At 44.1% G+C, this 27,143-nt stretch overlaps 1 protein-coding gene across 9 annotated transcripts in view; it reads left to right on the plus strand.

Moving 5' to 3' along the window:
• Positions 1-27,143, plus strand: part of LOC142258359 (ryanodine receptor 3) — an 847,167-nt gene that overhangs the window by 209,358 nt on the left and 610,666 nt on the right. For all 9 annotated transcript variants that reach the window (XM_075330934.1, XM_075330936.1, XM_075330935.1 and 6 more), the window contains exon 3: positions 26,079-26,186. In XM_075330934.1, the coding sequence (XP_075187049.1) occupies positions 26,079-26,186 (108 nt within the window). The remainder of the gene's footprint in view (positions 1-26,078; positions 26,187-27,143) is intronic.

Raw genomic sequence — 27,143 nt, forward strand, 5'->3', positions numbered from 1 at the left:
GATGAAACCAAAATTGAACTATTTGGGCACAATGCCAAATGATGTGTTTGGCTTAAAAGCAACACAGCTCATCACCTTGAACACACCATCCCCACTGTCAAACATGGTGGTGGTAGCATCATGGTTTGGGCCTGCTTTTCTTCAGCAGGGACAGGAAAGATGGTTAAAATTGATGGGAAGATGGATTGAGCCAAATACAGGACCATTCTTGAAGAAAACCTGTTGGAGTCTGCAAAAGACCTGAGGCTGGGACGGAGATTTGTCTTCCAACAAGACAATGATCCAAAACATAAAGCAAAATCTACAATGGAATGGTTAAAAAATAAATGTATCCAGGTGTTAGAATGGCCAAGTCACAGTCCAGACCTGAATCCAATCGAGAATCTGTGGAAAGAGGTGAAAACTGCTGTTCAGAAACGCTCTCCATCCAACCTCACTCAGCTCCAGCTGTTTACAAAGGAAGAATGGGCAAGAATTTCAGTCTCTCGATGTGCAAAACTGATAGACACATACCCCAAGAGACTGCAGCTGTAATCGCAGCAAAAGGGGGTGCTACAAAGTATTAATTTTAAGGTAGACTAATAATATTGCACACCCCAATTTTCAGTTATTTCTTTTTTTAAAAGTTTTTAAAATAAGCAATAAATATATTTCGTTCACCTTCACAATTGTGTCCCACTTGTGGTTGATTCTTTACCATAACAACATTAAAAATTTTATCTTTATGTTTGAAGCCAGAAATGTGGGAAAAGGTTGAAAAATTCAAGGGAGCTGAATACTTTCGCAAGGCATTGTATCTCTATGTCCCTGTATTCTAGAGGTAGAATAAAAGAGAGATTTTTTTTCTTCCTATAAAATTACTAAAAAAAAATACAAAAAACAAAATAATAACACTTTAATGCTCTTTTTAAAAAAATAATGATCACAAATCAGAAAATAACATGAACATATTTGGTGTCCCTGTAATCGTAATAACCCACATAATACAGCGATCAGATTATTTATAGTGGTTAGTAAATGGTGTAAAAACGTGGCGTGATATTTTTTTCTCTATTAAATCAATTTATTAATGTAATAAAAAAAAATAACACTTAGGGTGCATGCCCACAATCAGTATTTGCAGCGGTTTGGACGCAGCATACATCAGCTGCGTCCAAACCGCTGCGGTGTACAGTACAGGCATAGTGGATGGGATTTCTAGAAATTCCGTGCACACTGTGCTTGTTTTTTCCGCAGCTAACACTGACCCGCGGAGCGTCTTTCCAGATCGCAGCTTGTAAATTGTTTGCTGCGGAATTGCCTGCGTCTTCCGTAGGGATAACACAAGCAGGAGACCGCAGCGCACTGAACCCTGATCATGGTTACTGACAGCTTCGGTCTCCTGCTTTCTCCTGCGGAGGAGACGCGGGCCCCCCCCCGATCAGGACTCGCTGCGTTCTGAACGCAGCGAGTCCTGATAGTGGGCACATACCCTAAAGCTGGGGTCACACTAAACGACAGCGACAACGACGTTGCTGTTACGTCACCATTTTCTGTGACGTAGCAGCGACCTTGTAAGTCGCTGTTCTGATAGCTGCTTAGCTGTCAAACACAGCGACGCAGCAGCGATCATAACGTCGCTACATGTGCAGAGAGCAGGGAGCCGCGCACACTGCTTAGCGCTGGCTCCTTGCTATCCTAGCTACAGTACACATAGGGTTAATTACCTGATGTGTAATGCAGCTACATGTGCACAGAGCAGGAGCCGGCACTAGCAGCAAGAGCGGCGGAGGCTGGTAACGAAGGTAAATATCGCGTAACCAGGGAAAGGTCTTCCCTTGGTTACCCGATGTTTACAGTGGTTACAGCTTTCCACAGCTGCCAGATGCCGGCTCCTGCTCCCTGCTCGCTTCATTTCGTCGCTCTCTCGCTGTCACACACAGCGATCTGTGCGTCACAGCGGGAGAGTGACGACGAAAAAATGAAGCAGGACATTCAGCAACGAGCAACGACCTCACAGCAGGGGCCAGCTCGTTGCTGGATGTCACACACAGCGACGGGACGTCGCTGCAACGTCACAGAAAATGGTGACGTAGCAGCGACGTCGTTGTCGTCGTCGCTGTGTGTGACACCACCTTTAGTCTGTGTTCACACGTAGTGTAATTGTTGCATTTTTTCGACAGCTCTATGGCCTACGGCTTTTTTTTTTTTCTGTGCACCACATGACAGTAACAATCGTATCTGATTATTTTGTTTGCTGCATTTCTTTCATGCATTTTTCCCCTTATTTGATGCATTTTTGGTGCAGCTGTGAATCCATGTTTTGAATGCTTTTTTAATACTACAAAAAAGCTCTGATTCTATTCTTCAAAATGGTATTTTGTGTTTTTTGTTTTTTTTTATCTGCATTTTTTTTTAGACTGCACAGTTCAGAAGTATCTTTAGATGCACGAAGGGTGAAGATTTCATGAAATCACATCCACTTTGCTTGGACATTTATGCTGGGTTCATGAGTATAATAAATGCTGTGTTGTTTTTTGGTTGTAACACATAAAAACAAGGCCTCACATCTGCACCTAAAAGAAGCATCAGTGGGAAAAGGTATAAAAAAGGCAGAACAAATGCAGTAACCAGAGAAGATTGTTATGGTGTATGTTAGTGCTGATGTAACACCATGGAGTCGAGCGGGTTTTCACTCAACTCGTTGCCGGTCGGGGGATGCAGATCCTTTACGTCATCACTGGCTGTCCTGGCCCGGTATTGTGACCCCAAGGCATACAGAAGTGAGGGAAGGCAGTGGATGGGAGGAAGGATGGAGGATGGGGTTGGTAGTGACGGTTAGGAAAGTTTTTAGATCGTGACGCCACCTGTGGTCCGCAGCCAGAGATGGGCCGCCGCTCTCCGAAGCTGATGGTGAAGGTCGCAGCCGGGATGGTGTCGCGCCTCACAGGCGGAGCGGGGTTACACCGGGAAGGATGATGGAGGATGGTTGAGGGTGGTGGTAGTGCCCATTGGCGCCGCAGTGCTGGGTGACGGCGACGGCAAATGAGAGGCAGAGGCAGGGGCTGTGGTTCCAGGTCTTTTACTCCCTGGTAGTTCAGGCGCTCTCCCAGAGTACCGATCTCTGCCACGATGGGCTCCAGCCGATCCCGGATAGTTGGCGGTCACCGCCAGTGCTCGTTAAAGTCTTTCTAGTGAAGTGTCCCTCGGTTGCTATCCGGAACCCGGGCCGAGCCTCCAGCTCCAAGCCACGGGCCCATGAAGAGAGAGGAACACTCAACTCCCATTGTCTGTGCGAGATGTTATCCCAAGCTGTGCCCGGGAAAGTCTACTCTAGTGTGATGGTTGCGCCTACGTCTTACCCCAAGTGGTGCCCGCCCCCAGTGGTTGTCCTAGTGACTGGGGAAGTCCCATGGTTCATGTTGGCTCACCTCCCTGTCTGCCCTAGTCCACCCCTCTGTGGGAAAGCACCTTATTGTTTTATGTGTGTGGTTTTGTGAAGGCACTGGCAGTTAACCCCCTCCTAACCCGGGATGGATATTATCCCTTAAAAGGAGGTGTAATACCCTGTGGCGCCTAAAGCCTCAGGGGCGCCACACTGACACCTGCAGAAAACAAAAATTACAGTATTTACACTATGTGTGAACATGGTCTTACAGACACCAACAAACCAAATGTCGTATAGCAAAAGTACATAGGAATGAGAAAGTACTGGCTGCTATAACTATGAATGAATGAACAGATAAATCCATAGGTCCCAACTAGAGATAAGCAGGGCTCACAGATGACATTGTGCGGGTCCTTGATAATCAAAATCTGTGCCAGAAGGTAAGAGATTTTCAATCTCCCATCCAGCCGATGGGTGTCACTGACGTGGACACTAAATTGGAGTCCCGTGAAGCCATCCGCTCATTTCTACTCCCAACCGTCCTGGATATAATGGACAGTCCTGGATTTAGATCTATGCCTTTCAGTCCTGGTCATCTTCTGAATGCACCTCACTTACACCACCCCTCTGACAACTCCTACTGCCATGGTAGAAAAATGGCAAATGGGGTGTAACTTAGTATGACTAGGGATGTGGTTAAAATGTGCCGCAACACGCTATGGGTGCCTCAGAATTTGTCCCTGTTATGTAGGACTATCGCACATGCCTCCCTCCTACCAATCCTGTCACAAGAATCTCTCTAGTTTCGTAGCACCGGTCACATAGTCGGATCTGTTTGCAGCCATCCATATTTCAAAGTACTATTTCCTGATTGCCAAGTAATTGTGGTCATGTGATCCCAACCTCGCCATTAACCCTGATCTTCAATGTAATTTTTGCAAGTGTATGTAATCCTTATTATGTGGCTGTGCCATGAACAAAAAATAAATCATAAAAACTAGCAGCAGTATAAATGCATTTACAGATATATTGCTATTTCTGAATGACAGTCACCTGTATGTTATTGCTATGTTTCCAAATGCTGTAACTAACCTAGATAACAAGGTCTATATGGAGATTTATTTAGAGGGTACTCTCCAAATCAATAGGCTAACATTAACTCATAAACAATTACTTGAGGGAAAATCATTAAATAATCTAGCAACCCATATTGATTCCAGGGTTCTCTTAAAACTGTATAAGGAGACAACAAATGTATAATATATCAAATGGGGCTTTGGCTCTTAAAGAGAATCTGTCACCACAAGAAACACTATGTAATTGCTGATATAGCTGTAATCTGTTGGTATATAACATTTAAACTCTGCCTAGCCAGCTTACTGGATCAAGCAGCTGCAGGGAGGAAATGTAAGTTTTATCTACCAGACATGCAGTGAGCATATATGCTGCAGAGCAGGTGGTTAATCGAAGTGCCAGGGACTGATGAGAGCCACAATCAGAGTATTGAGATATGATTTTAACTTCTTCCTGCATTTGCCCAATGACTGGAAGCAGGGGGCTACAGAGAGAATAAAACTTCATTTTCTTCCTGTAGCTGCTGCTCTAGTAAGCCAGTTTTCAAAGATGTAAATACTATTTGTAGCAAGATTTGTAAATGCAAATTACCATTAAAGTTAGAAGTAAATAGCATTTCGGATTCCCTTTAATTTTTGAATGGTGACCCAAATCTCCTCTGTACATAGCGTAAGCATATTATTATTCATATGCTGTTGCAGATCAAGCCTTTAATCTGCAATCAAAAGTCCTGATATGCTTGCGGAAATTGATTGTGGGTTGCTAGATGATGTAATGATTAGGGATGATCGAATACTTCGATTATTCGGCTTTGCGAATATTTGCCGAATACCTCACCGCTATTCGATGCGCAATGCAAGTCTATGGGAAGCCTGAATAGTTCCGAATAGTTATTATTCGGGTTTCCCATAGACTTACATTGCGCATCGAATATTCGCGAATAGTCGAATAGCGGCGAGATATTCAGAAAATATTCGTGAAGCCGAATAATCGAAGTATTCGATCATCCCTAGTAATGATTACCCATCACGCAATTGTCTTTGGGTTGGTGTTAGCTTTTAATATGCATTTGACAATGAGGACATGGTTGATTGAGATGTAAATGGTTGTAAGAAGATCCGGTAGTGTGACTGTCTCTGCCAAACAACAGAGATTGTGATATGATTGGTAGGAAGGATGCACATGTGGTGGGCTATGGTAGCCGTAAGGGGATGTCAATGCATGCGAAGTGGACATAAATCAGTGAGGACTGTCCTCGGTAGCTTTTTAGAAGATTTTGTTACTGTACAGGGTGTTTTTATGATGTACATGATTGCGGTTGTGATACAGCAGGTGAAATAAGTATTGAGGAAGTCACAAAAATTCTAGGTAAGTATATTTCTTGTCACATCTATGACTTGCACGGCTGGTATGCACTACCCTGTGCTTGATCAGGTTGCTGAACTTTCTCATGCAACTCTCCCAGCTATACTGCATCCGCCTGTTGCTGGTGAGTTTCCTCCTGGCTATAGAGATGTACAGGAATACTCTACAGGAATTTGTATTCCCCTTGTCCTGTAGAATTTTTATTCCCTGGCCTATCGGTATACTAGGTAGCTCCTTCCTCCAGACAGGGGCCTCCAGACTCCTCTTGTATGGAGAAACACACAATGCTCATGTTTTATGTTTTTTTGTTTTTTTTTCGCCCCATTCTTCTTCACAAAGACTCTTCAAATCCTGAAGGTCCGGTGTTCTCCTTCTATGAACTCTGAGCTTTAGTTCCTTACATAAATCTTCTATTGGATTCAGGTTCGGTGATCGGCTTGGCCGTTCTCTTAGCTTTATTTTCTTTCTCTGAAACCAATTGAGAGTTTCCTTGGCTGTGTGTTTGTGATGATCAGACTGTGGAATGCCCTACCACAAGAGGTAGTAATGGCAGATACTATAACAGCTTTCAAAAAAGGGCTGGATGATTTCCTCAGTACACACAACATTGTTGGTTATAAATGACTTTGTGACCAAATGTAGAACTGGTGGAGGAAGGTTGAACTAGATGGACCTAGGTCTTTTTTCAACCTTCGTAACTATGTAACTATGTAACTATATGATTGTCTTGCTGAAATGTCCACCCTCGCTTCATCATCATCCTGGTAAATGGCAGCAAATTTTAATCAAGAATGTCTCAGTACAATTATCAATTCATCCTTCTTTCAATCATATAAAGTCTGCTAGTGCCGTATACAGAAAAACAACCCCACATCATGACGTACTAACCTCCCAACTTCAGTTTTTGGAGGCTGATGGGCAGATATTTTTACCTCCAAGAGTTAAAATTTTGGTCTCATTTGATCAGACAATATTTTCCCAGTATGTTACAGCCTTGTCTAGATGTTGTTGAATAAACATTTAAACACTCTTGAACATGCTTTTTGTTCAGCCTTGGAGCCTTGCGTGCTGAGTGTGCATACAGGCCTTAAAAGTTGTGCATTACTTATTGTTTTCTTTGAAACAATTGTACCTCCTGTTTCCAAGTTTTTCTGTAGCTTTGCACAGATTGTCCTTGGCTCTTAAACAACTCTTCAAAAAACTGTTTTCACACCTCTATTTGAAATATTTTGGGGAGCACCTGGTCGTGGTTGGATTATGGTGAAATTATGTTCTTTCCACTTTCAGATTATGGCCCCCAACTGTGCTCACTGAAACATTCAGTAGTTTATAAATTCTTCTGTAATTAATGCTATCAGTATGTTTTGTAAAAATAAGGTGGTGAAGGTATTGAGACGGCTCACTGGTTTTACCTATCAGGAGATGTTTTCTGTGTGACATGTTGGTAATGAGACCCTTTTTTATAAGCCATCAATTCAATCAGCTGATATTATTTTTCAACAAGTGACAAGATTGCTTTCTAATGAATGATAGATTTCAGCTAGTGTCATGACTTTCCATGGCTTTTTGCACCTCTTTCTTCATGTGTTCAATACTATTTCCTGAAGTCATTTCTCATTATTACACATCGCTAAATTTATTGACATCTATGGTTTAATTTCTTTGCCTGTGTGGATTGGATGGGTTGTTACTGACATCTGGTGAGAATTTCATGTTAATAGTTAATAGCACCTTTTAGGCCTCTTTCACACGTCAGTGATTCTGGTACGTATGTGACAGCTTTTATACGTACCAGAATCACGGATGTACGCAGACCCATTAAAATCAATGGGTCTGCGCACACATGAGTGATTTTTCACTGACCGTGTCTCCATGCGGCATACATGCGTGTCCGTGTACTCCGCACGGAGACATGTCCATTTTTCTGGCATCACTGATGTCCTACAGACCACACTATGGTGTGGTATGTGAAACACATACCAGGAAAACACAGACATTGAAAATAAAAAGCATTTTAAACTCACCCATCTCCAGCGACACTGTGTTCGGCCTCTGCTCTCCGCAGTTTCCTGCCCGGCCAATTACTGCCCTGCATATTATTTTATGCAGGCACAGCCGACCCAGAAGCAGCTGCAGAGGTCAGACAGCGGCGGCCGGAGGCAGCATCACCGGACTCTTCAGCACCACGGACAGCAGGAACAGGTGAATTTATCTCCATGTGCAGTCACTGAGCACGGATCACGGATTGCACATGGACAACCCACGGAGGGACACATGCGTTTTTAACACGTCAGTGAAAAACGTATTTGTTTTTCACGGACATGTGAAACAGGCCTAAGAAATATATAAGAAATTGGTGACATGTTCATTATTTATTTTTCCCGATGTATAGGTGAATGGAGAATTACTAGTGTTAAAATACTAAGCTTATTGAAACTTATGGGGGGGTTACAACCTGCCTGATTGATTGGCATATTTATTACTATCTCTATACAGCTGCTGTTACAGCATATTGTATAAACTTGACAAAGACCATAAAAATTATTATATGTTTTTTTTTTATTATTTTTATTCAACCCCGGTGAGAGCAGACACTTCAAATTTCATGATTTATTTTTACCAAGTGTACTTATGTTTTCTTCTTTTTTTTTTTTTCTTTTGTATTGCTTATGCAATGTTGAACATGTGGCCAGTTTTTCTTTTGACTGCCTGTGGAATTAGTTATCTTGACCCCAAGTGCTATGTTTTTCTCTGAAATGCTCAGTATTTCAGAGTAGAACATGGATGTATGTAATGCAGGAGCCGGTCTCCAATCCATGTTGCACGGGGTTTGAGCATCCAGAATCAGGAGACAAGTTCCCTTATGTGGTTAGTATGTAATTTCTTTTTACCAAATGTCCGTAGTGTAAAACTTTCACAATATAACCTACTCATCTCCTATAGAAAATGTTTAGAATGTCCTAAAACATACAACTCTGGTTTCTGTTAAAAAAACAGACTTTTAAATGGAAATCAAATAAATCCCAATAGAGTCTGTTTGTCTCCTCTATAGGACAGATACTTTTGTTTTTATGCAAAACTGAAAATTGGAAGTGGAATGTCACTGGGAATGGAATAATCAGCTCAACTACTAGCCATCATCTCATGTTGTAAATATAAAACTGTAGGAAGACATTAAAGAGGTTATCTAAAATTTATGAATGGGTAAAACTGCAAAGTTCATGTAAAAAAACAAAACAAAAAGCCAGCACTAAATGTGCACTTCAGCACTAAAAATTCCAAACTGTACTTATTATAAAAATGTTGAGATTTTTGGCAAAAAATTGCAATTTCTTGAGCTACCCCACCACGTCACGGCAAATCTCATTTGGGGCTGTCCTACACTAAAATATTTTTATAAAATGTGCCATACGGCCTCACATATGAATAGTAGAACTGCTCTTAGCAGCACTCACCTGGTCTATTTCAATCCCGTACCCATGACTGAGTCATGGCTGTGGGCGGGACAGGTCCAAGCAAATGCTGCATGAAGTAAATAGCCTGTGGACAGGGCCTGATAACTGAATGTGAACAGTCGCCAACCGCCAAAATCTAGACAGGTGGAATAAATCCCAAATTGGGGTGCATAGCAAGGTGGGGGTCAGCCACCGACCAATTCAATGAAGAAAAATCAACCAATTTGGGATGTATTCCACCTGTCTAGATTTTGGCGGTTGGTGACTGTTCACATTAAGTCATCAGGCCTTGTCCACAGGCTATTTACTTCATGCAGCATTTGCTTGGACCTGTCCCGCCCACAGCCATGACTCAGTCATGGGTACGGGATTGAAATAGACCAGGTGAGTGCTGCTAAGAGCAGTTCTACTATTCATATGTGAGGCCGTATGGCACATTTTATAAAAGTATTTTAGTGTAGGACTGCCTCAAATGAGATTTGCCGTGACGTGGCGAGGTAGCCCAAGAAATTGTAATTTTTTGCCAAAAATATCAAAATTTTTATAAGTACAGTTTGCAATTTTTAGTGCTGAAGTGCACATTTAGTGCTGGCTTTTTGTTTTTTCTAAAGTTCATGTAAAAACAAGTAACTTTGCAATTTACCTCTTATAAAAAATCTTCTTTGTTCTCATGAATGGCGTGATCTTTCATTTAAGAATCCTACCACTTCCCCTTATTGGTCTAGTGGTAGAGTTCTCACTTGGGGTGTGAGAGGTCCTGGGTAGAGATGAGTGTAACGAAGGTTCAATTTTCAAACCGAACGCCGAATTGGAAAATCAAATTTTGGGTTTGAGGTGCGGGTGCTTTACGTGCGAACGAAACTCACGAGAGCAAAGCTGTGCTCAGGTACGCTCTGTGCTCAGCCCTGTGCGAGCGTCTTGTAGTGTTTGAATGGCTCACACTTAGGGTAACAACAGCGTGATCACATGTAGTGTGAACCAAAAATTTAGAGTGTGAAAAAGCCCGCCCACCCTCCCTCAGAAGTGATCTACTTATGACTGGTTGTTTGTGGGTGGAGACTCAAACTGCCAATCAGTGACTTGATCTGGGGTTTGGGTCAAGCTTGAGCCTGTGGTGCTAGGTTTGTTTGCCAGTGAACCAAACCTCCAAAGGTTCGCTCATATCTAGTCCTGGGTTCGAATCCTGAAAAGAGACCATGGACTCTGTTGGGCTGCAGCCAATTGTTTCTTCCAATCCTTAGTGATGCCTACATGTGTTCATTGGAGGAATAGCCCAGGTGACGTCTTTTAACTTTAGAGTGCACAGCTCATTGCCTAGGTCACCGACCATCCTGCAGCCTAAGGGCGCATTCAGACTTCCCCACTAATCGGTGCAAGATTGGATCACCGTGCACGGATTGGCTTTGGGTTTCCCAACTTGAGCGTGACAGCTTCATAGAAATATATGCATCAGTCATGCCTTGGTCAAGAGACCCACCGCCAGTCCATGCATTACAGTCCTACCTCAGACCAATATGTATGGACACTTTATGAGCCCTAAGAGTGGATATTCATATAGGCAAGTAACACGCTTTGCGGCTGGCTGGATAACTTGAAATGACCTGCTTCAGTGTACCTGCGCTTCTCCTGTGCTGCAGCGACAAAACTGCCTCTGCTTGCAGCCTGGGAATGAGCATAGTTCAAAGCAGCAGCGTGACGATGCTGCCGGTCAGAACGGTCAGTCTTCAAGAGTGCTGCTCCCCTTAGAATGCCGGGTGTGCCAGGAACAGTGAGATCCTGAAGCTGCCTCTTGAGATGACTCCTTTTAAGCTGTTGAATCTCCAATACGCCACAACTGGATTACATTGTATGTTTGAAAGACTGTGAATTCACTTTGATTTACATTTTATCTTTCTTAGTGAAATAAAACATATTTATCACTGCTGTGTTAGGCTTTTATGGTTTTGATTGTCTTGATGGGAAAGTTGTCATTTTCACTGATTACACAAGTATCTGCAGGTTAAGCACTGTGTAGAGAAGCTACGATGGTAGAACATGCAGACTGAATCGCATTAACATCTGTTGAATACCAACACCGGCTTGTGATATCTGCATCTAAAAGGGTTTTGTGCCAATGTCTGGCCCCCGTATGACCTGATAGGAAGAAAAGCCCTCCATTCATAACATGTGTGATTCCTGGATGGAGGCCAAGTCTACGTGAATGCTGTGTCCTCATTAGGAAAACCTGGATTCAAATACACAGTTCAGTGGATGAAGATTGGCTTTTAATAAAAGTATCAAGCCATGTTTGAGTGTATTTTTTGCTCGTACAAATTGAAGTACCTAGTATTAGCAGTACATCGGCTGATTCAGCTTCCGTCAATCATCACATTGACAAGTATACATGACGCCAATACAGCACTACTCCGTCAAGTTCTAATTTTACATTTAGAAGGAGGGTGAAGTACTTGGTGAAGGTCACAAAGTAATGATACTGTGAGACATTTGAAAAGAAATCCAGATAGAATGACAGCACTGAAAATAAGATTTTGGAGGATCTGATTGATTGTAAAAAGCAAATGCTTGGACAAAAGCTTAGGATTCATATAACAGAGGTGTTCCTCTATACCAAAGGGTTGTTCTTGTTGATATTCTATATTCACTGGCTGTAAATAAAGGTTTTGCCCTGCTACTCAGCAAGGCTTTAATTTACCTGATGTAAAGGTTCAGATTACTGCCCTAGTCCGGTAGTTAACCTGTTATCGAAACATCTCTGTCTTTTCATGTTTGTAGGCTAAATTCACACACCCGTATTTTGAGTCCATGTGCTATCTCTGAAAAACCTCACATTACACGGATGGCACTAGGAACCAAAGTTATTCAATAGGGTTGTTCAGATGAGCATGAAAAAAAAAATCACAGGATGCATTATTTGAGAATTGTCTGCTCAAGTATAAAGTGCCTTGAAAAAGTATTCATAGCTAGAGATGAGCGATCCTGATTGGCAAAGATTGGAAAGTGTTAAAATTGTGCAATCTTTGGCCGGATCAGATTGGGATCGGACATCCGATCATTTACGGCAAAAGTTGGCGATCTTGTCAAGGATTAGTAAACGATCGGATGGCAAAAAGCATCTTTTCCCTGTGATTGGCCACTGAAAAAAAAAAAAAGACGCAATGAGTTAAAGCAGTCAAGACTTACCAAGTCCCCGCAGCTGCAGTGCTACTTCCGGGTCCAACAATTCTCTCCAATGCATATTCACTGCTTTCCCCACCCACCAGCGTATCTGATTGGTTGGAATCACAGCCGCTGTCTGCGGGTCTCTATTGTGGTATAAAATAAATCAAACAATTGGCATAGTTTCCCTCATCTATTGATACCAGCACAGATACAGGCTGCAGCCCCCAGCCATGTGCTTATCTTGGCTGTGTATCAAAATAGGAGGAACCGCACACGGCTGTTTTTAAAATTGTTTAAATACATTTTTTAAAAAAAAAAAACGCTGTGTAGTTCCCCTTAATTTTGATTTCCAGCCAGGATAAAGCCTGACAGGTGGGGGATGGTATTCTCAGGTTGGGGAGGCCCATTGAGCCCCTCCCTGGTTTAAAAATAGCAACCTGCAGCCGTCCAGGATTACCGCATCCTTTTAGATGTGACAGTCCCAGCATTTTACCTAGCTCTGATGCAGTAACAATCAAGGTAATAAGGGGTTAATCGCAGCTCACAGCTGTCACTAAGCCCTAGATTAGTAATGAGAGGCATTTATGAGACCCCTAATTACTAATCTGTAAGTGAAAAGAAATAAATACAAACACCAACAAATCCTTTATAAGAAAAGACAAGGACCACCCTCCTTTACCCCTTTATTAACCCCAAAAACACCCAGGTCTGATGTAATCCACATGAGGTCCCACAACGATTCCAGCTCTGCTACATTACTGAAGGCACGGCGAGCGATCATGGAACATGACCAAACGCTGTGAGGTTCAGGCAGAGACTGAACTGCAATGAGTGGTGATGTCACTCAGGTTAGTTGTGGTCACAGCTGGAGGTTACCACGTTCCTCCACCTGTGATCGTAGGTAACCCCAGGTGACCTCAATGAACTCTCAATGACTTCACGGATCTGCATCACCTGGCAGAAAACTGCTGGTTTTTTGCCAAGAGCTGCAGATATGATGCTGAAATTTTTACACCATATTCCTGCACCCAATCTACATCTCCTGGCAAAAAAAACCCAACACATCACTACCACATGCGGTATGATGCAGTAGTAATGCAGGATTTTTGTTAGCCAGGAGATGTAGATTGAGTGCAGGAATATGGTGTAAAAATTTCAGCACCAAATCTGCATCTCTAGTCAAAAAAATGCACAAAAACGGTTTTCACACAGTTTTGGTGCAGTTTTCTTCCAGGAGGTGCAAATTTGGTGCTGAAATGATAAATTCACTCAATCATTGGATAGTGTGTCTGTTACAGTTGCTGTGGCACTGGAGACTATGTTCGGATTTCTTGCTACTGCACATGTGCAAGCGCTGGAGACTAAGTCCTATCTTGGAGCCATTGCATATGTGCGGGTGATATAATCGCTGACACGAGGTCACATGTTTCTGACACCTTCTAAGCTGATTGGTCGCTGGTCATGTGCTTGTGACACGTGGTCACATGTCTCTGACACCTTCTATGCCGATTGGTCGCTGGTCATGTGCTTGTGACGCTTTGCTTGGTGATAGGCCAGCGTGATGTCATTGCTGTCGTTCTGGCAGCGGATTGGCTCTGGTGTCCTCCATCTTGGATGAGGCACAGAGTCTATATAAGACCCTGACGCACGCCGCCCGGTGCTCAGTCCTCTTGGTTCATGCATGAGAGTAGACGCTCTGTGCACGTCCCTCTAGGCATCTCTCTTTCTATGTTAGGTGAGCGCTACCGGCAGGGTAGCGTTCTTATACCTTACGGCTTCGGCTGCGGGCCGTATCCTTACCTCTTAGTGGAGCGGACATAGGCAGGTGCCTGAGGCACATGGTCCGGCTGGGCCTTGTGATTCTACTCGTAGGTGGACGTTGCCGCTAGGGTAACGTTCCTTATACTGCGTCTGGCAGTTGTTCGTATCCTCGCACGCTAGGGGAGCGAACATAGGTAGGAGCTTTGTGCGGCTTATGCTGATGTCCGTCTCTTTTGCACCACTAGTGGAGCGGACCTAGGCAGGTGCCATATCTAGTGGTTCGTGTCCTCGCACACTAGTGGAGTGAACGCAGGTAGGAGCTTTGTGTGGCTTGCGCTGCTGTCCGTCTCCTGGAACCGCTAGAGGAACGGACCTAGGTAGGTGCCATTTCACACTCACTGCTTTTGTCTCTGTGACCATTAACAGAGACCATACCACACACCCTCCAAGTAAGGGAGGAATTGCTTTATTTTCTAATTATATTCCTCTGTGAGTTTAACAGAGGTATTGCACTCTGCACTTGTGCTATTACTATTTACAGTGGCACACTTATATACCCCTTATCCTCTGCCATAGTCTGCAGCAGAGTATTTGCACGGTGGACCCTAAGTGTCTGATATTCCTTTGGGTTTTATTATCAGACAGCCCCCCTGTAACAGTGTCTGTGTGCTACACTAAGCACGTGGAACAGAGAGAGGAGAATAGAACAGTCTGAGGACTTGAGAACCAAAATTGTAGCAATATATCAACAATCTTAACGTTACAAGTCCATCTCCAGAGATCTTAATGTTCCTTTGTCCATGGTGCGCAACATAATCAATAAGTTTAAAACCCATGGCACTGTAGGTAATCATCCTGGATCTGGACGGGAGAGAAAAATTGCTGAAAGGTTGCAACCCAGGATAGTCCAAATGGTGTATAACCCGCTCCAATCCAATTACACAGAAATTCAACCTGTCCTGCAGGCTATGGATGCATCAGTGTCAGTATCAACTATCTGTCGATATTTGAATGAAATTAAACGCTATGGTAGGAAACCCAGGAGGACCCCACTGCTGACAATAAAAAAGCTAGACTGCAGTTTGCCAAAATGTATGTGCGTAAGCCAAAATTCTTATGGGAAAGTGTCTTGTGGACAGATGAGACAAACATAGAGATTTTTGGTAAAACATATCATTCTACGGTTTACCAAAAACAGAATAAGGCCTGCTAAGAAAAGAACACAATACCTACAGTCAAATATGGTGGAGGTTCAAAGATGTTTGCTGTTGTTTTGCTGCCTCTAGGACTAGGTGCCTTGATAGTGGGCAAAGCATCATGAAATCTGAAGATTTCTAAAGGATTTTGCGATGCAATGAAGTGCTTAGTGTCGGAAAGCTGGGTTTGCAACCCAGATTGAGTCTTCCAGCATAACAATGACTTCAAACATACTTCAAGAAGCACCTCAGAAGTGGATGGAAACAAAGCGCTGGAGAGTTCGGAACTAAAAATTTGCAAAAGAGTGGTCCAGAATTCCAGTTGAGATGTATAAGAAGCTTGATGCAAAATTGTTAACCTACAATTTTGTTTTTTCCCATTTGTGTTTTTTGTGAAATCATGTCCAATTTGCCATTTTTTTGTGTGTTGTTTTAATACACACAAAGGAAATAAACGTATACCAAAACAATGCATATGTAATTGCAATAATTTTCTTTGAAAAATACTTCATTTTCAGACGCAATTTCAAGCGTGTCAACACTTTAGGCTGTGATTGTGTAGTGAGGGTTTTATCGCTAGCTGATCCCCGACAGGTCTGGAGCTCACACAGCTGCTAGTTGGACCATGTGCGCTCCTCTATTAAGCAGCTGACTGTCAATATAGAATGTGCACACAACTGTGGTATGGGCGGGGATAGCTTTCTCAGCTCTACTTCATGTTACATCTATGAACTCTGATTGCGTCACAACGGCTGCACCCGTGACCAAGTGATACATTTCTGGAGTAAAGCGGGCTTTACACGCAACAACATCGCTAACGAGATGTCGTTGGGGTCACGGAATTCGTGACGCACACCCGGCCTCGTTAGCGATGTTGTTGCGTGTGAAACGCAGGAACAACCGTTAACGATCAAAATTACTTACCTAATCGTTGATCGTTGACCAGTCGTTCCTATCCTGATTATCGTTGCTGTTGCAGGACGCAGGTTGTTCGTCGTTCCTGCGGCAGGACACATCGCTATTTGTGACACCGCAGGAATGAGGAACCTCACCTTACCTGCGGCCGCCCGCAATGAGGAAGGAAGGAGGTGGGCGGGATGTTCGGCCCACTCATCTCCTCCCCTCCGCTTCTGTTGGGCGGCCGCTTAGTGACGTCACTGTGACGCTGAACGAACCGCCCCCTTAGAAAGAAGGCGGTTTGCCGTCCACAGCGACGTTGCTAGGCAGGTAAGTATGTGTGACGGGTGTAATCGATTTGCGAAACGGGAAGCGATTTGCCCGTGATGCACAACCGATGGGGGCGGGTACGCACGCTAGCGATGTCGCTGTTTGTAAAGCCCGCTTTAGGGTCTCTTTTCCTATATTTACTTCTCTCAGATGGAATTACTAAAATCTGGTTACAAATTCCGTTTATTTGTCCACTTATCAATTAATATTGTCCCCCTACTGCCCATTAAATGTAAAAATGCCTTCCCACAAAAAGGTAATAGTATTCTAGAAAATAAACAATACTCTTCTAACCTCATATCCTGAGGAGTCCACCAATACTTGGCAGCACATCGGCAGCAGTGGATCTATGCTGTTAAGTGGAAGTGGATTGGTCCACCTGCACTGGATCACTGTTGTGTTGTTCATGCCCCTGACATTTTATATGCCTCAGGCCTAAAGCAACCTACAAAACAGAGAGTGGAAGGGCTGTGGGATCATGGCACCCTGCTTTACTGCAGCGTCCAGTGCACACAGATACAGTTGAGTTGCAGAAGCTCTGGGTGGGCACCACTATGTGACTAGGTAAATGCCGCCTTACCTTGTCCCCTGACTAATTAAAGAGCTGCTTGTGTTTAAATCCAACATGGCGACCCTTCTTTCCCTGACGTATGATATAGGGACACAACTATCCACATTCGATCCATTAGTCTGCCTCTTCAAAATCAACAGGTTCTGCCAATGTTCACCTGATGTGTATGGCCATCTTTATTGATTGGACATCTTTGTATTATTGCAGCTGTATAGTGGAGTCAGTGGAGTGCAGTCAAAGGGAAGTATATTAGGCCTCACTGGACATAGTAGTTGCCTTGATAATGAGGTGTGATACACAATTTTAGAATGTCTGTTGTATATGACCAGCATTTGACAGCATACAAAATTGTAAAAAAGTACTTAGGGTTAATATTGCTTAATGTTATAGGAATATTTCCGAAATTGGAAAGTTATGCATTGGACAGGGAATAACTTATTAACCACTGGAGCATCGGACCCCTGAGAATGCATCTCTGTTGACCCGCTTCTGAATAGAGTGAGGGTCATGCATGCAGATCTCCCTTCTAATTCATTGCTTTGAGGAATTTTGGAGAGCTGAACTCTGCTTTCTCCACCAGTCCCATAGACAATGAGAGGAGGGGAGTGCACATGCTAGATTGCTTCTGTATAGGCCCAACAGTGGGAATAGTGAATAACCATCAATCTTTGGGGGGAAAAAAAACAACGTTTTAAAGAGACTCTGCCAACAGGTTTCTGCAATATAAGTTGAAGAAAGCATGCTGCAAGTGTTAAAACTGAGATTTTAGCCCTGCCTCTGTTATCTCAGTCACTTTTTTTTATGTTTGCCTGCAATGTTAAATTAAGCCTGTTATCTTTATCATTAGTGGGTCTCAGCATTGCTAGAGTTGTAGTCCAACTCCGTCCCCCTTTGTGATTAGCAGCTTCTGTCTATGGAAATGTACACTGAAAGCCTGGTGTGGGTGGGGGCAGCTCTACTACATGCAGAATCTTAAATCTTTCACTGTGGCAGAATGGCTGCAGGCACTAATCTAAGTGATATGTACCGCCCCGCGGGCTCGGCCGGCTGCCGAGCCGCTCAGATCCGTGCTCGTACGGTGGGTGGCTCGAGCTCTTCACGGACCCGGGGGTCACGTCGCTCCGTAAGCGGGTGTTGGCGCTACACACGGGGACTTCGGTGGGGAGTTCCACGGCCAAAGCTGCGGTGGTTTGTAGGGGATTTAAGTTTGTGACGCCACCCACGGGTTATGGTGAATGGATAGACACCACCGCTGCCGTTGACTAGGCCTCCCGGGGACGGTGTTGCGCAGCTTGGTGTTGACCCCTCCGTGGGTAGGGGAGTGATGGTCCCGGGGGCCCGAGGGAGTTGCCGAAGCGGGGGATTGGATGCGTGCTGGGGTGTCAGTGCGGTGCAGCGTGGTGCGCGGCCCGAAGGTACTGGTGTACTCACTATGACACAACACACTGGAGTCTCTGGTAAACCAAACGGGATGATGAACGGGACCCGCAGCCGGCTGCAGCTTCTCCCTTAACAGGTTGGTGGTTTCCGCCTTTTTCCTGCACCTCCTTAATGTGAATGTTATGACTCCTATGCCTAAGCAACGGTAGTCCGCTCCCCGGCTTGCTGGCTGTCGGAAGAGCCCTGTTTGCCCGCAGACACTGGCCCTTTGGGTCTCTATGCCTTGGCGGTGACTTTACCCTAATGGTTGGGCTGTTGTCTTCAGTCGGGTCTTGTGTGGGAAAGGTCCTTAAGTCCAGTCCTCAATCAGTTGATTTGACTCAGCCCTGTGGTTTCTGAGCTTCATACTGGGTCTGAGTACCCCTCCTGGTGCTCCGGTTTCCAATCTGTTCCCCGGTTCGGTACCTGCGGGCCACTGCCCGACCCCGGTCCCTACGGTTAAACCGGCTGTAATCCCAGCTCCTGCAGGCGGCCACCACCGTCTGCCTCCTTGCCAGAGGTGACTGGGCTCCAACCCAGCCACATGAGTAGACTATTGGAAGGCCTGGTCACAGGTCTGCCCTTGAACTCGACTTCTCTTTTGGAACTACTCTCTAGAACTACTGTTTTCCCGCCTCCAGGCCTGTGAACTCCTCGGTGGGCAGAGCCAACCGCCTGGCTCCACCCCCCTGGTGTGGACATCAAAATTGGAGGGTGGTGACAAGGGTTTTGAAGTTTGGCTGCTGTCACCTTTTTAGGGAGGGGGTGTGTGTGCATGGGACTACCTGGGACGACCTGACTAGTCCAGGGCGTCACAGATATATCGTTAGATCTCTTTGCCTACATCATGCAAAAACCTGCTGACAGATTCCCTTTAAGTAAAAAAAAATAATCTATGTGGTTAATAAGGTTGTCACTTTCGATAAATTTGACTCTAGCATGGTAAAGTGACTGAATTAATTATGCACTTACCATTCACTTAGCTGTGTTGAATTAATTGGTATATGTGCTGCAGATAAGTAACCTCCAACCAGTGGTGGACAAATCACTGGTGCAACTGTGCTGCCCCCGCGTTAGCAGCCGGGCTGCTCGGATCCAGATCCGCGGTGGCTCGAGGGGTCGCTCACCCGTGTGGCTAACGGAGTGAGCTTGCTCTCAGGGCTCATGCTTGGAATTTCCTGGACCGTATTTGTGGAAAGTCCTATCCCCCTCGTTGTGCTAGTACCCCGATTTTGGAGCAGGTGGAGAACGGATCTTGAAGGCTCCGTCCTCGTCGGGTGAATTACCAGGACACCTGAAGCTACTTCCTGGCCTAGGGTTCACGTACCCAGTCGTGCCCTGGCCCCTGCCTGGTGATAGCACAAACCCGCCGGCTGTCATCCTCGACAGTTCGTGCTCCTTGTCACGATCCCCTGCGACCGGGGTTCATCTCTTACCAGGCCCAGACCAACGTCTGCCACCTAGTAACTGAGGAGCCCAGCTCCTGACCTCCTCTCACTTTCACCTCCAACATCACACTCACTGTCTCCTGACACTCCTGACCTCCCCCCCCCAACCAACCCCCCAAGTGGCCAGCCCTATTCCCTTCAGGCCGTCCACTGGTGTGTCTGGTGGGTGTGGTGCAGAGTGTTCCTAGGGTTTTGATTAGCTTGTTCTTAGCAACACCAAAGGTCAGGGACCCGTAACCCATGAGGAGGTGGATATCATGCAGAAGGGCAGATTGCACAATACCCTGTGACGACCTGATAGGCCAGGGCGTCACACAACCTGTGCAGCCGTCTAGCGGCCCAAGAAGTTATAAGCCCACTATTTCCTGTAAAGCTGCGAAAGTGGGTATTATGGAGAACTATTGGACTGTAAAGAGCCCATGTAGTGTTCTTGCACAGGGGCCTCTTCTGTCTGTGTCCACCAAATCCTCCAACCAATGTTGTCCTGTAATGGCCATCATGCAGACCTTAAATAACGTGTCATTTTTCTAGTTTGGTCAAATATCTACATTATCAAAACCAACTTACTGCTGATGAACATGAGTCGGGTGCACACATCTAAGCAGTCAGAGGAATTTTGATAGCATCCTAGGTGATTACCTTTGACCTTGAAGTATTTTGCTTGTGTAATAGATATTCTAGATATTACTGCACAGTTGTTGAGTGTAAAGGATAGAGTAGGAGTTTGTGAGAGACACATGGGGGATGAAGACAACAAATTTTGTTTCCAACAGATTTGATGTCCAGTTTTGTGACACCAAAGACAACAAGTTGACACATGAGGTCACAGTGACACATTGAAAGGTCAGTGGAAGATCTGTGACTATTTACCGTAGTTATGTGTATTCACCTAAAAGTTCAAGTCAGACCTGTGCAAGTAACTGCAGTATCCCATTCACGTATTATTACACCTACAGAGATCTAGAAGACTTAAACATGGGTAACTCATTGAACACGCAAATAAAAAAAAATTAAAAATGAGCATTTACCTGTAGAAAGTAAATAAGTACCGTACTTTTCGTTTTATAAGATGCACCCCAAATTTAGAGGGGAAAAAAAGGGGAAAAAAATATGGAGTCCGTCTTACCAGAGGGTGGCAGCAGCGGTGGTGGTGAAGGGCGATGGTGCGGTGGGTGTCCCAGATGCTCACTGCAGGTACTGTGAGGTAGGAAGAGCATCCAGAAACTGTCAGCGATGCTGGCTTCAAATAAATGGCGCATAGAGTCGTCACATGCGCAGATGGCACTCTCGGCTCAATGACAAACTGAGATCTCATCTGTGCATGCGTCACCTCCGGGTGCAATATTCCTTAAATCCGCTGCTTTGAGATCAATGGGACGGAGGCGGCGTGTGCGCAGATGAGCTCTTGAGCCGAGAGCTCCATCTGCGCACGTGCCAATTCCGGGCACCATTATTTGAAGCCTGCAAGGCCGACATTTTCAGAATGGTGGCTCCTGCCTCACAGCCCACAGAATCTCCCCTGCTTCCTGTGATCCCTCTCCAGCACCCCCTCATAAGCTACATTCGAATTATAAGACGCACCCCTCCTTTTCCTCCCAAATTTTTGGGAGGAAAACTGCATCTTATAATCCGAAAAATATGGTAACTAGGAAGTAACACTATTTTGCAAACAAAAATGTAAAAGTCATCCTTCCGTGACAAGGTGTACCCAATCGGAACGGCCCTATCCTATCTCAAGTAATAAAATGTCACCTTATGTCAGCCGACCTCCATATAAATAAAGGCAGAGCAGGAGACAGGCCCAATTACAGACACCCATCCATGGGAAGCTATAAAGATGAAATGGCTAGTTCAAAAAGGGGAAGTCAACCCACCTATTTATACAGAGTGCAAAAGCTACAGCAAAAGCAAAGAAATGAGCCGCAGCATAAGTTGGTATATATGCACAGGATAGGAGCATGGTAATGCTGTAGCCACTTCACACACAAAGCCCAAAACAAAAAAACAATAAAATTAGCAAATACCCTTGGGTAAGTAAATTAATAAATGGTAACAGTACATGTAAATAAGATTGGGTACTTGGTTAACACTATTTTGCAAAAAAAAAAAGCGTAAAAGGCATCTTTATCTATATTGTAGTTGGCTAACACATGGTGACGTTTTAATACTTGAGATAGGATAGGGCCGTCCCTATTAGGGTACATCTTGTCACAATGGGATGGCTTTTATGCTTTTTTTTGCATACTATTGTTAACTACGTACCCTTTGCTGTTACTTATAATATAGTTCTAGCGGGGATACTGGGAGTCGGACCTCGGCCGATCAGACGTTGATGACCTATCCTAAAGGCCGCTTAACACGCAACGGCATCGCTAACGAGATGTCGTTGGGGTCACGGAATTCGTGACGCACATCCAGCCTAGTTAGCGACGTCGTTGCGTGTGAAACGCAGAAACGACCGTTGACGATCAAAATTACTCACCTTATTGTTGACGCGTCGTTCTAATCCCAAATATCATTGCTGTTGCAGGACACAGTTTGTTCGTCGTTCCTGCAGCAGCACACATCACTATGTGTGACACCGCAGGAACGAGGAACATCACCGTACCTGCAGCCGCCTGCAATGAGGAAGGAAGGAGGTGGGCGGGATGTTCGGCCCGCTCATCTCCGCCCCTCCGCTTCTATTGGACGGCTGCCGTGTGACGTCACTGTGACGCCGCACGAACCGCCCCCTTAGAAAGGAGGCAGTTCGCCAGCTACAGCGAAGTTGCAGGGCAGGTAACTACGTGTGACGGGTGTAAGCGATGTTGTGCGCCACGGGCAGCGATTTTGCCAGTGTCGCACAACCGACAGGGGCGGGTACGCTCGCTAGCGATATCGATAGCGATATCGCAGCCTGTAAAGTGCTCTTAAGAATAGGCTGTCAATGTTAAAGTAGTGGCCAACCTCTTTAAGGAGTCTGTATAGAGCGAAGAGATAGTGAAATCAACCCAAATCTTTAGGGAGAGCAGTATCTTCATACAGGTTGTGTACAGCATCACAGTTTTCTTAGGAGACTGCAGTGAAAATGGAAAAATTATAAAGGCTGTGTATCTGTAAAAAGAAGAAGGTACCCACATCAAACTCTACAGAAAGGACAAAATCACAGATTATTCAGCACCAGTGTCTGTCAGCACAAGGGAGACGATACATGAGTGACTGAAGGCAACAGCTTCTAACGAAACATATAAATCTAAAGCACTTTGCAAACTGAATATCGGGGTGTTTGAAAATGGAGGAGAATAGCTTAAATCACAGATTGAAATGTATCTGTAGCCAAGAGAGGGAAAAGATACAGAACTCAATTAAAGTTATTGAGACATTTTGCAACATCGCTTGCCTAGGTGTTGCTGGTCTTTACTTGCTCCTTATTCACTTACAATGCACACTGACAGTGCGCTCCATTGCTGGCTCGTCACTTTTGATCAGAGCCGGTGAGAGAGCGCGCTGTCACTGTGCACTGAGAAGAACATTTCTCAGTGATAACATTCTACTGAGCATTTGTTGGAAATGACAACAGACATAAACTCATATAATGAATTTACCTTTTTGGTTATTTAAATAAAATTTGATATTTTAATCTGAATTAGTCTCCTTTACGTGTTTTCTACACGATTTTTTGAGACATAAACTCAGTAGTGCAGGGACAGAGCAGCCACGAAATAAAGGCCTCTGAGGCAGTGACCGCAGCATCTGTTCCATGATGACAACTCGTTTGAGTACCCCAGCATGCAATGCACTTCTCAAAGAGAAAGTAGCAGAAAAAAATAAAGCAGATAGAGTAGAGCTGGATTTTTTTAAATAAAGTATATTAGAAAAAATATTCGATTATGACATTATATATTTAAGAATAAAATATAATTTTGTTTCGGACCACTCCTTTTAATTTAGTTTGCAGTAAATGGGGGAGAAATAATATTACATCCATGAATATTGCTACAATTTAATGATTGATGTACAGTACATATAAGTATCAATAAAGATTTTAAGGGTACTTAGTTGTCACTATTTTGATCAAAAGAGCATAAAAGCCATCCCCCTGCCACAAGGTATTCCCAGTCTGGATGGTCCCTAACTCTGGTATTTCTGTTCATTATGTGCCAGCAGGTCTCAAAATAGACAGTATTTGCTCATTGATTTTATTTTATGTTTTCTTGGTTAATGACCACAGTATGAATGTGTACCAACACATTGCACTTGCACCAAGGGATGTGCCGGACCATGTTTTCGGTTTTGTTTTATCCTTGCCAAGGAAATCGAAGGTTTCCTAGGCAAGGAACGTAGTACTTGCAAACTTTTTGCTATACATCTTAGGCTCTGTTCTCACTAGAAAAAGGAGTTTTCTCAAGAAATTTCGAGAGTCTGAAAGATTAATGCACTTGCAGTCAAAAAATGCACCAATAACGCACCGAAAACCGCATGCGTTTTTACCTCGTTTTTGTGCGTTTTTTCCCACAGGTTGGTCCCTGCGGTTTTTTACCATTATCTGTGGCAAAAAACGCAGGTACCTGCAGAAAAGAAGTTTCATGCACATTCTTTTTCTCAAGAAATAATGCAGAAAGAATGTTCTTGAGAAAAAAAACGCAGTGTGCGCACAGCTATTTTTTTTTTTTCACAAGTTTTGTTGGGGAATGTCTGCAGAAAGGTTACAATCATTTTCTCAAGAAATTTCTGCAACAAAAATGCAGTGTGTGAACAAGGCCTAACAAGCACTGTTTTAAAGCTGTAAGATCTGATCGGCTTCTCTGCCCCTGCCGGTCCTCCTCATGGCATAGGCTACTTTCACACTTGCGTTTTTTTCCTTCAGTCGCAATCCGCCGTTTTGGAAAACAGCAGAATCCGTTAATGGATTCCGCTGCTTCCCATACACTTGTATGGACGACGGATTGCGACTGATGGAAAACTTTGTTTTGTCTCTCGGTGGCCGAACGATCAGCTGATCGCCCGGCAGCCGGCTTTTGAGAGCTCTCAGCTAATCGGCCGGCTTTTGAGAGCTCTCAGCTAATCGGCCGGCTTTTGAGAGCTCTCAGCTAATCGGCCGGCTTTTGAGAGCTATCTGCTGATCGCCCGGCAGCCGAGTGATCAGCTGATCGTTCACAATAGTCTGCCACCGGTAAAACTGTAAAGAAAAAAAAAAAAAGGCAGATTCCGTTGCATCCGTTGTGCCAGTATATGCAGCGCATCCGTTGCATCCGTCACACAACTCAATGCAACAGATGCCATTCAACGCAAGTGTGAAACTAGCCATAAAGTCAAGAGACTGGGGAGCAGTGTGCTCCTGCAGATGGCAGATGAGAAAAGCACTTTTAACAGTATTTAGTCATATATAAATCATATATAGGCCTGGTAAAGTAGTCGGACCCCAGTCAAAGGACACTCTCTAAGGACAGAGGTACTTGATTTTGTGAGAATTTTGGTTTTACCTTCCATTGTAGTCTTTAATTATATTATTGTAGTAACAATGACAATAAACACATTTAGGAGTCAAATGGGTTAAAAAAAAAAACAACCCTCAATTTCATACTGAGTGCATTGATAGGCACTATGGCCTCAATTCATCAAGACTGGTCTTGATGAGGGGGTTTTGTAGAGTTGTAAGCCTCTTTAAGAACTGAGGTGCGAAGGGGCGCAACTAAGGAACGTCACCACTCATTGCAAACATAGCGTGAACACACCAAAAATCACATAATGTGTCCACAACCTTGCATGCTGCAATTCAGAATTCTGGAGTAAAGGTTTTGATAAATCAGAGGTTATGTGTGCAATGTTATGGGCCTTATGTCTCAGGCAAAATGCAGCCTTGTTCTTGGTAGCATATAAGAGCTAAGATGGGAAAAAAATGACAGACTCAAACTGCACAAGTTGCACCGTGTGACGCATCTGGCACAAGTACTACTGCAAAGACGTGTATTGTTTTGTGACATGAGAGACATTCTATTAGTGTGTGTATTCATGTCATGCCTCTTATTAATTTAGATTTGTGTTTTATCTCAACAGTATGTTCCTCCTGACCTTTGCATATGTAATTTTGTGCTGGAGCAGTCCCTTTCCGTCAGGGCCCTTCAAGAAATGCTGGCAAACACAACAGCAAACGGCCAAGAAGGGGTAAGTCTTCTATACAAATTTACAAACTTTCTAATTGACAAAGTTCCTAAAACTTCAGTTTTGTTTGTTTTTTTTATTGGTTTACATTAGCTCTACAACTGCTTGTGTTGGTATACGTTTACATATGACAGAAAAAAATCAGTATGGATTTTGTTACAGATTAGCTGTTGATTTCACCCTGCAAAGATCGCAAAATCCACAGTAAAAATCAGCACAAAGTATTGAGATTCTTGCAGTCTAAAAGTCTACAACACAGATCAATCACGGCACGGAAATTATCTGAAGCACATGGATGAGATTTTCAAAATCTCATTCAATTTGCTTCTATGGTAATCAATCCCCGGAGGATTTTCTATGCCCAAATCCATATGGTACATCTGTAGCAAATCTGTAACAAGATAGTAGGACTTTGTTAAGAAATGTTTTGCCAAACTGCTTGTTTTGAACTTCATAGACATATGAATATTGGACTTCTTTCATATAATGAAGTAATTTATTTTTTTAATAATAAAATTAATATTAAAATGTAACTAAGCTTTTATAAATTAGTTTATACCTTGCAGTCTTTTAGATTTATGTAGATTTGTGGGGGTCTTTTAGACCCTGAGACTTAAGGCCGCTTTACACGCTACGACATCGCTCAAACAATCTCGTTGGGGTCACGGAATTTGTGACGCACATCCGGCCGCTTTAGCGATGTCGTTGCGTGTGACACCTATGAGCGATTTTTGAATCGTCGCAAAAAAGTTCAAAATCGCTAATCGGTGACATGCCCTCCTATTCCCAATTATCGTTGCTGCTGCGTGTACGATGTAGTACGTCGTTCCTGCGGCAGCACACATCGCTGTGTGTGACACCACAGGAACGAGGAACCTCATCTGACGTGCGGCCGCCGGCAATGCGGAAGAAAGGATGTGGGCGAGATGTTACGCCCGCTCATCTCCGCCCCTCCGCTTC

Source organism: Anomaloglossus baeobatrachus, chromosome 12 (genome assembly GCF_048569485.1).
Source record: "Anomaloglossus baeobatrachus isolate aAnoBae1 chromosome 12, aAnoBae1.hap1, whole genome shotgun sequence".
Classification (NCBI taxonomy): Eukaryota; Metazoa; Chordata; class Amphibia; order Anura; family Aromobatidae; genus Anomaloglossus; species Anomaloglossus baeobatrachus.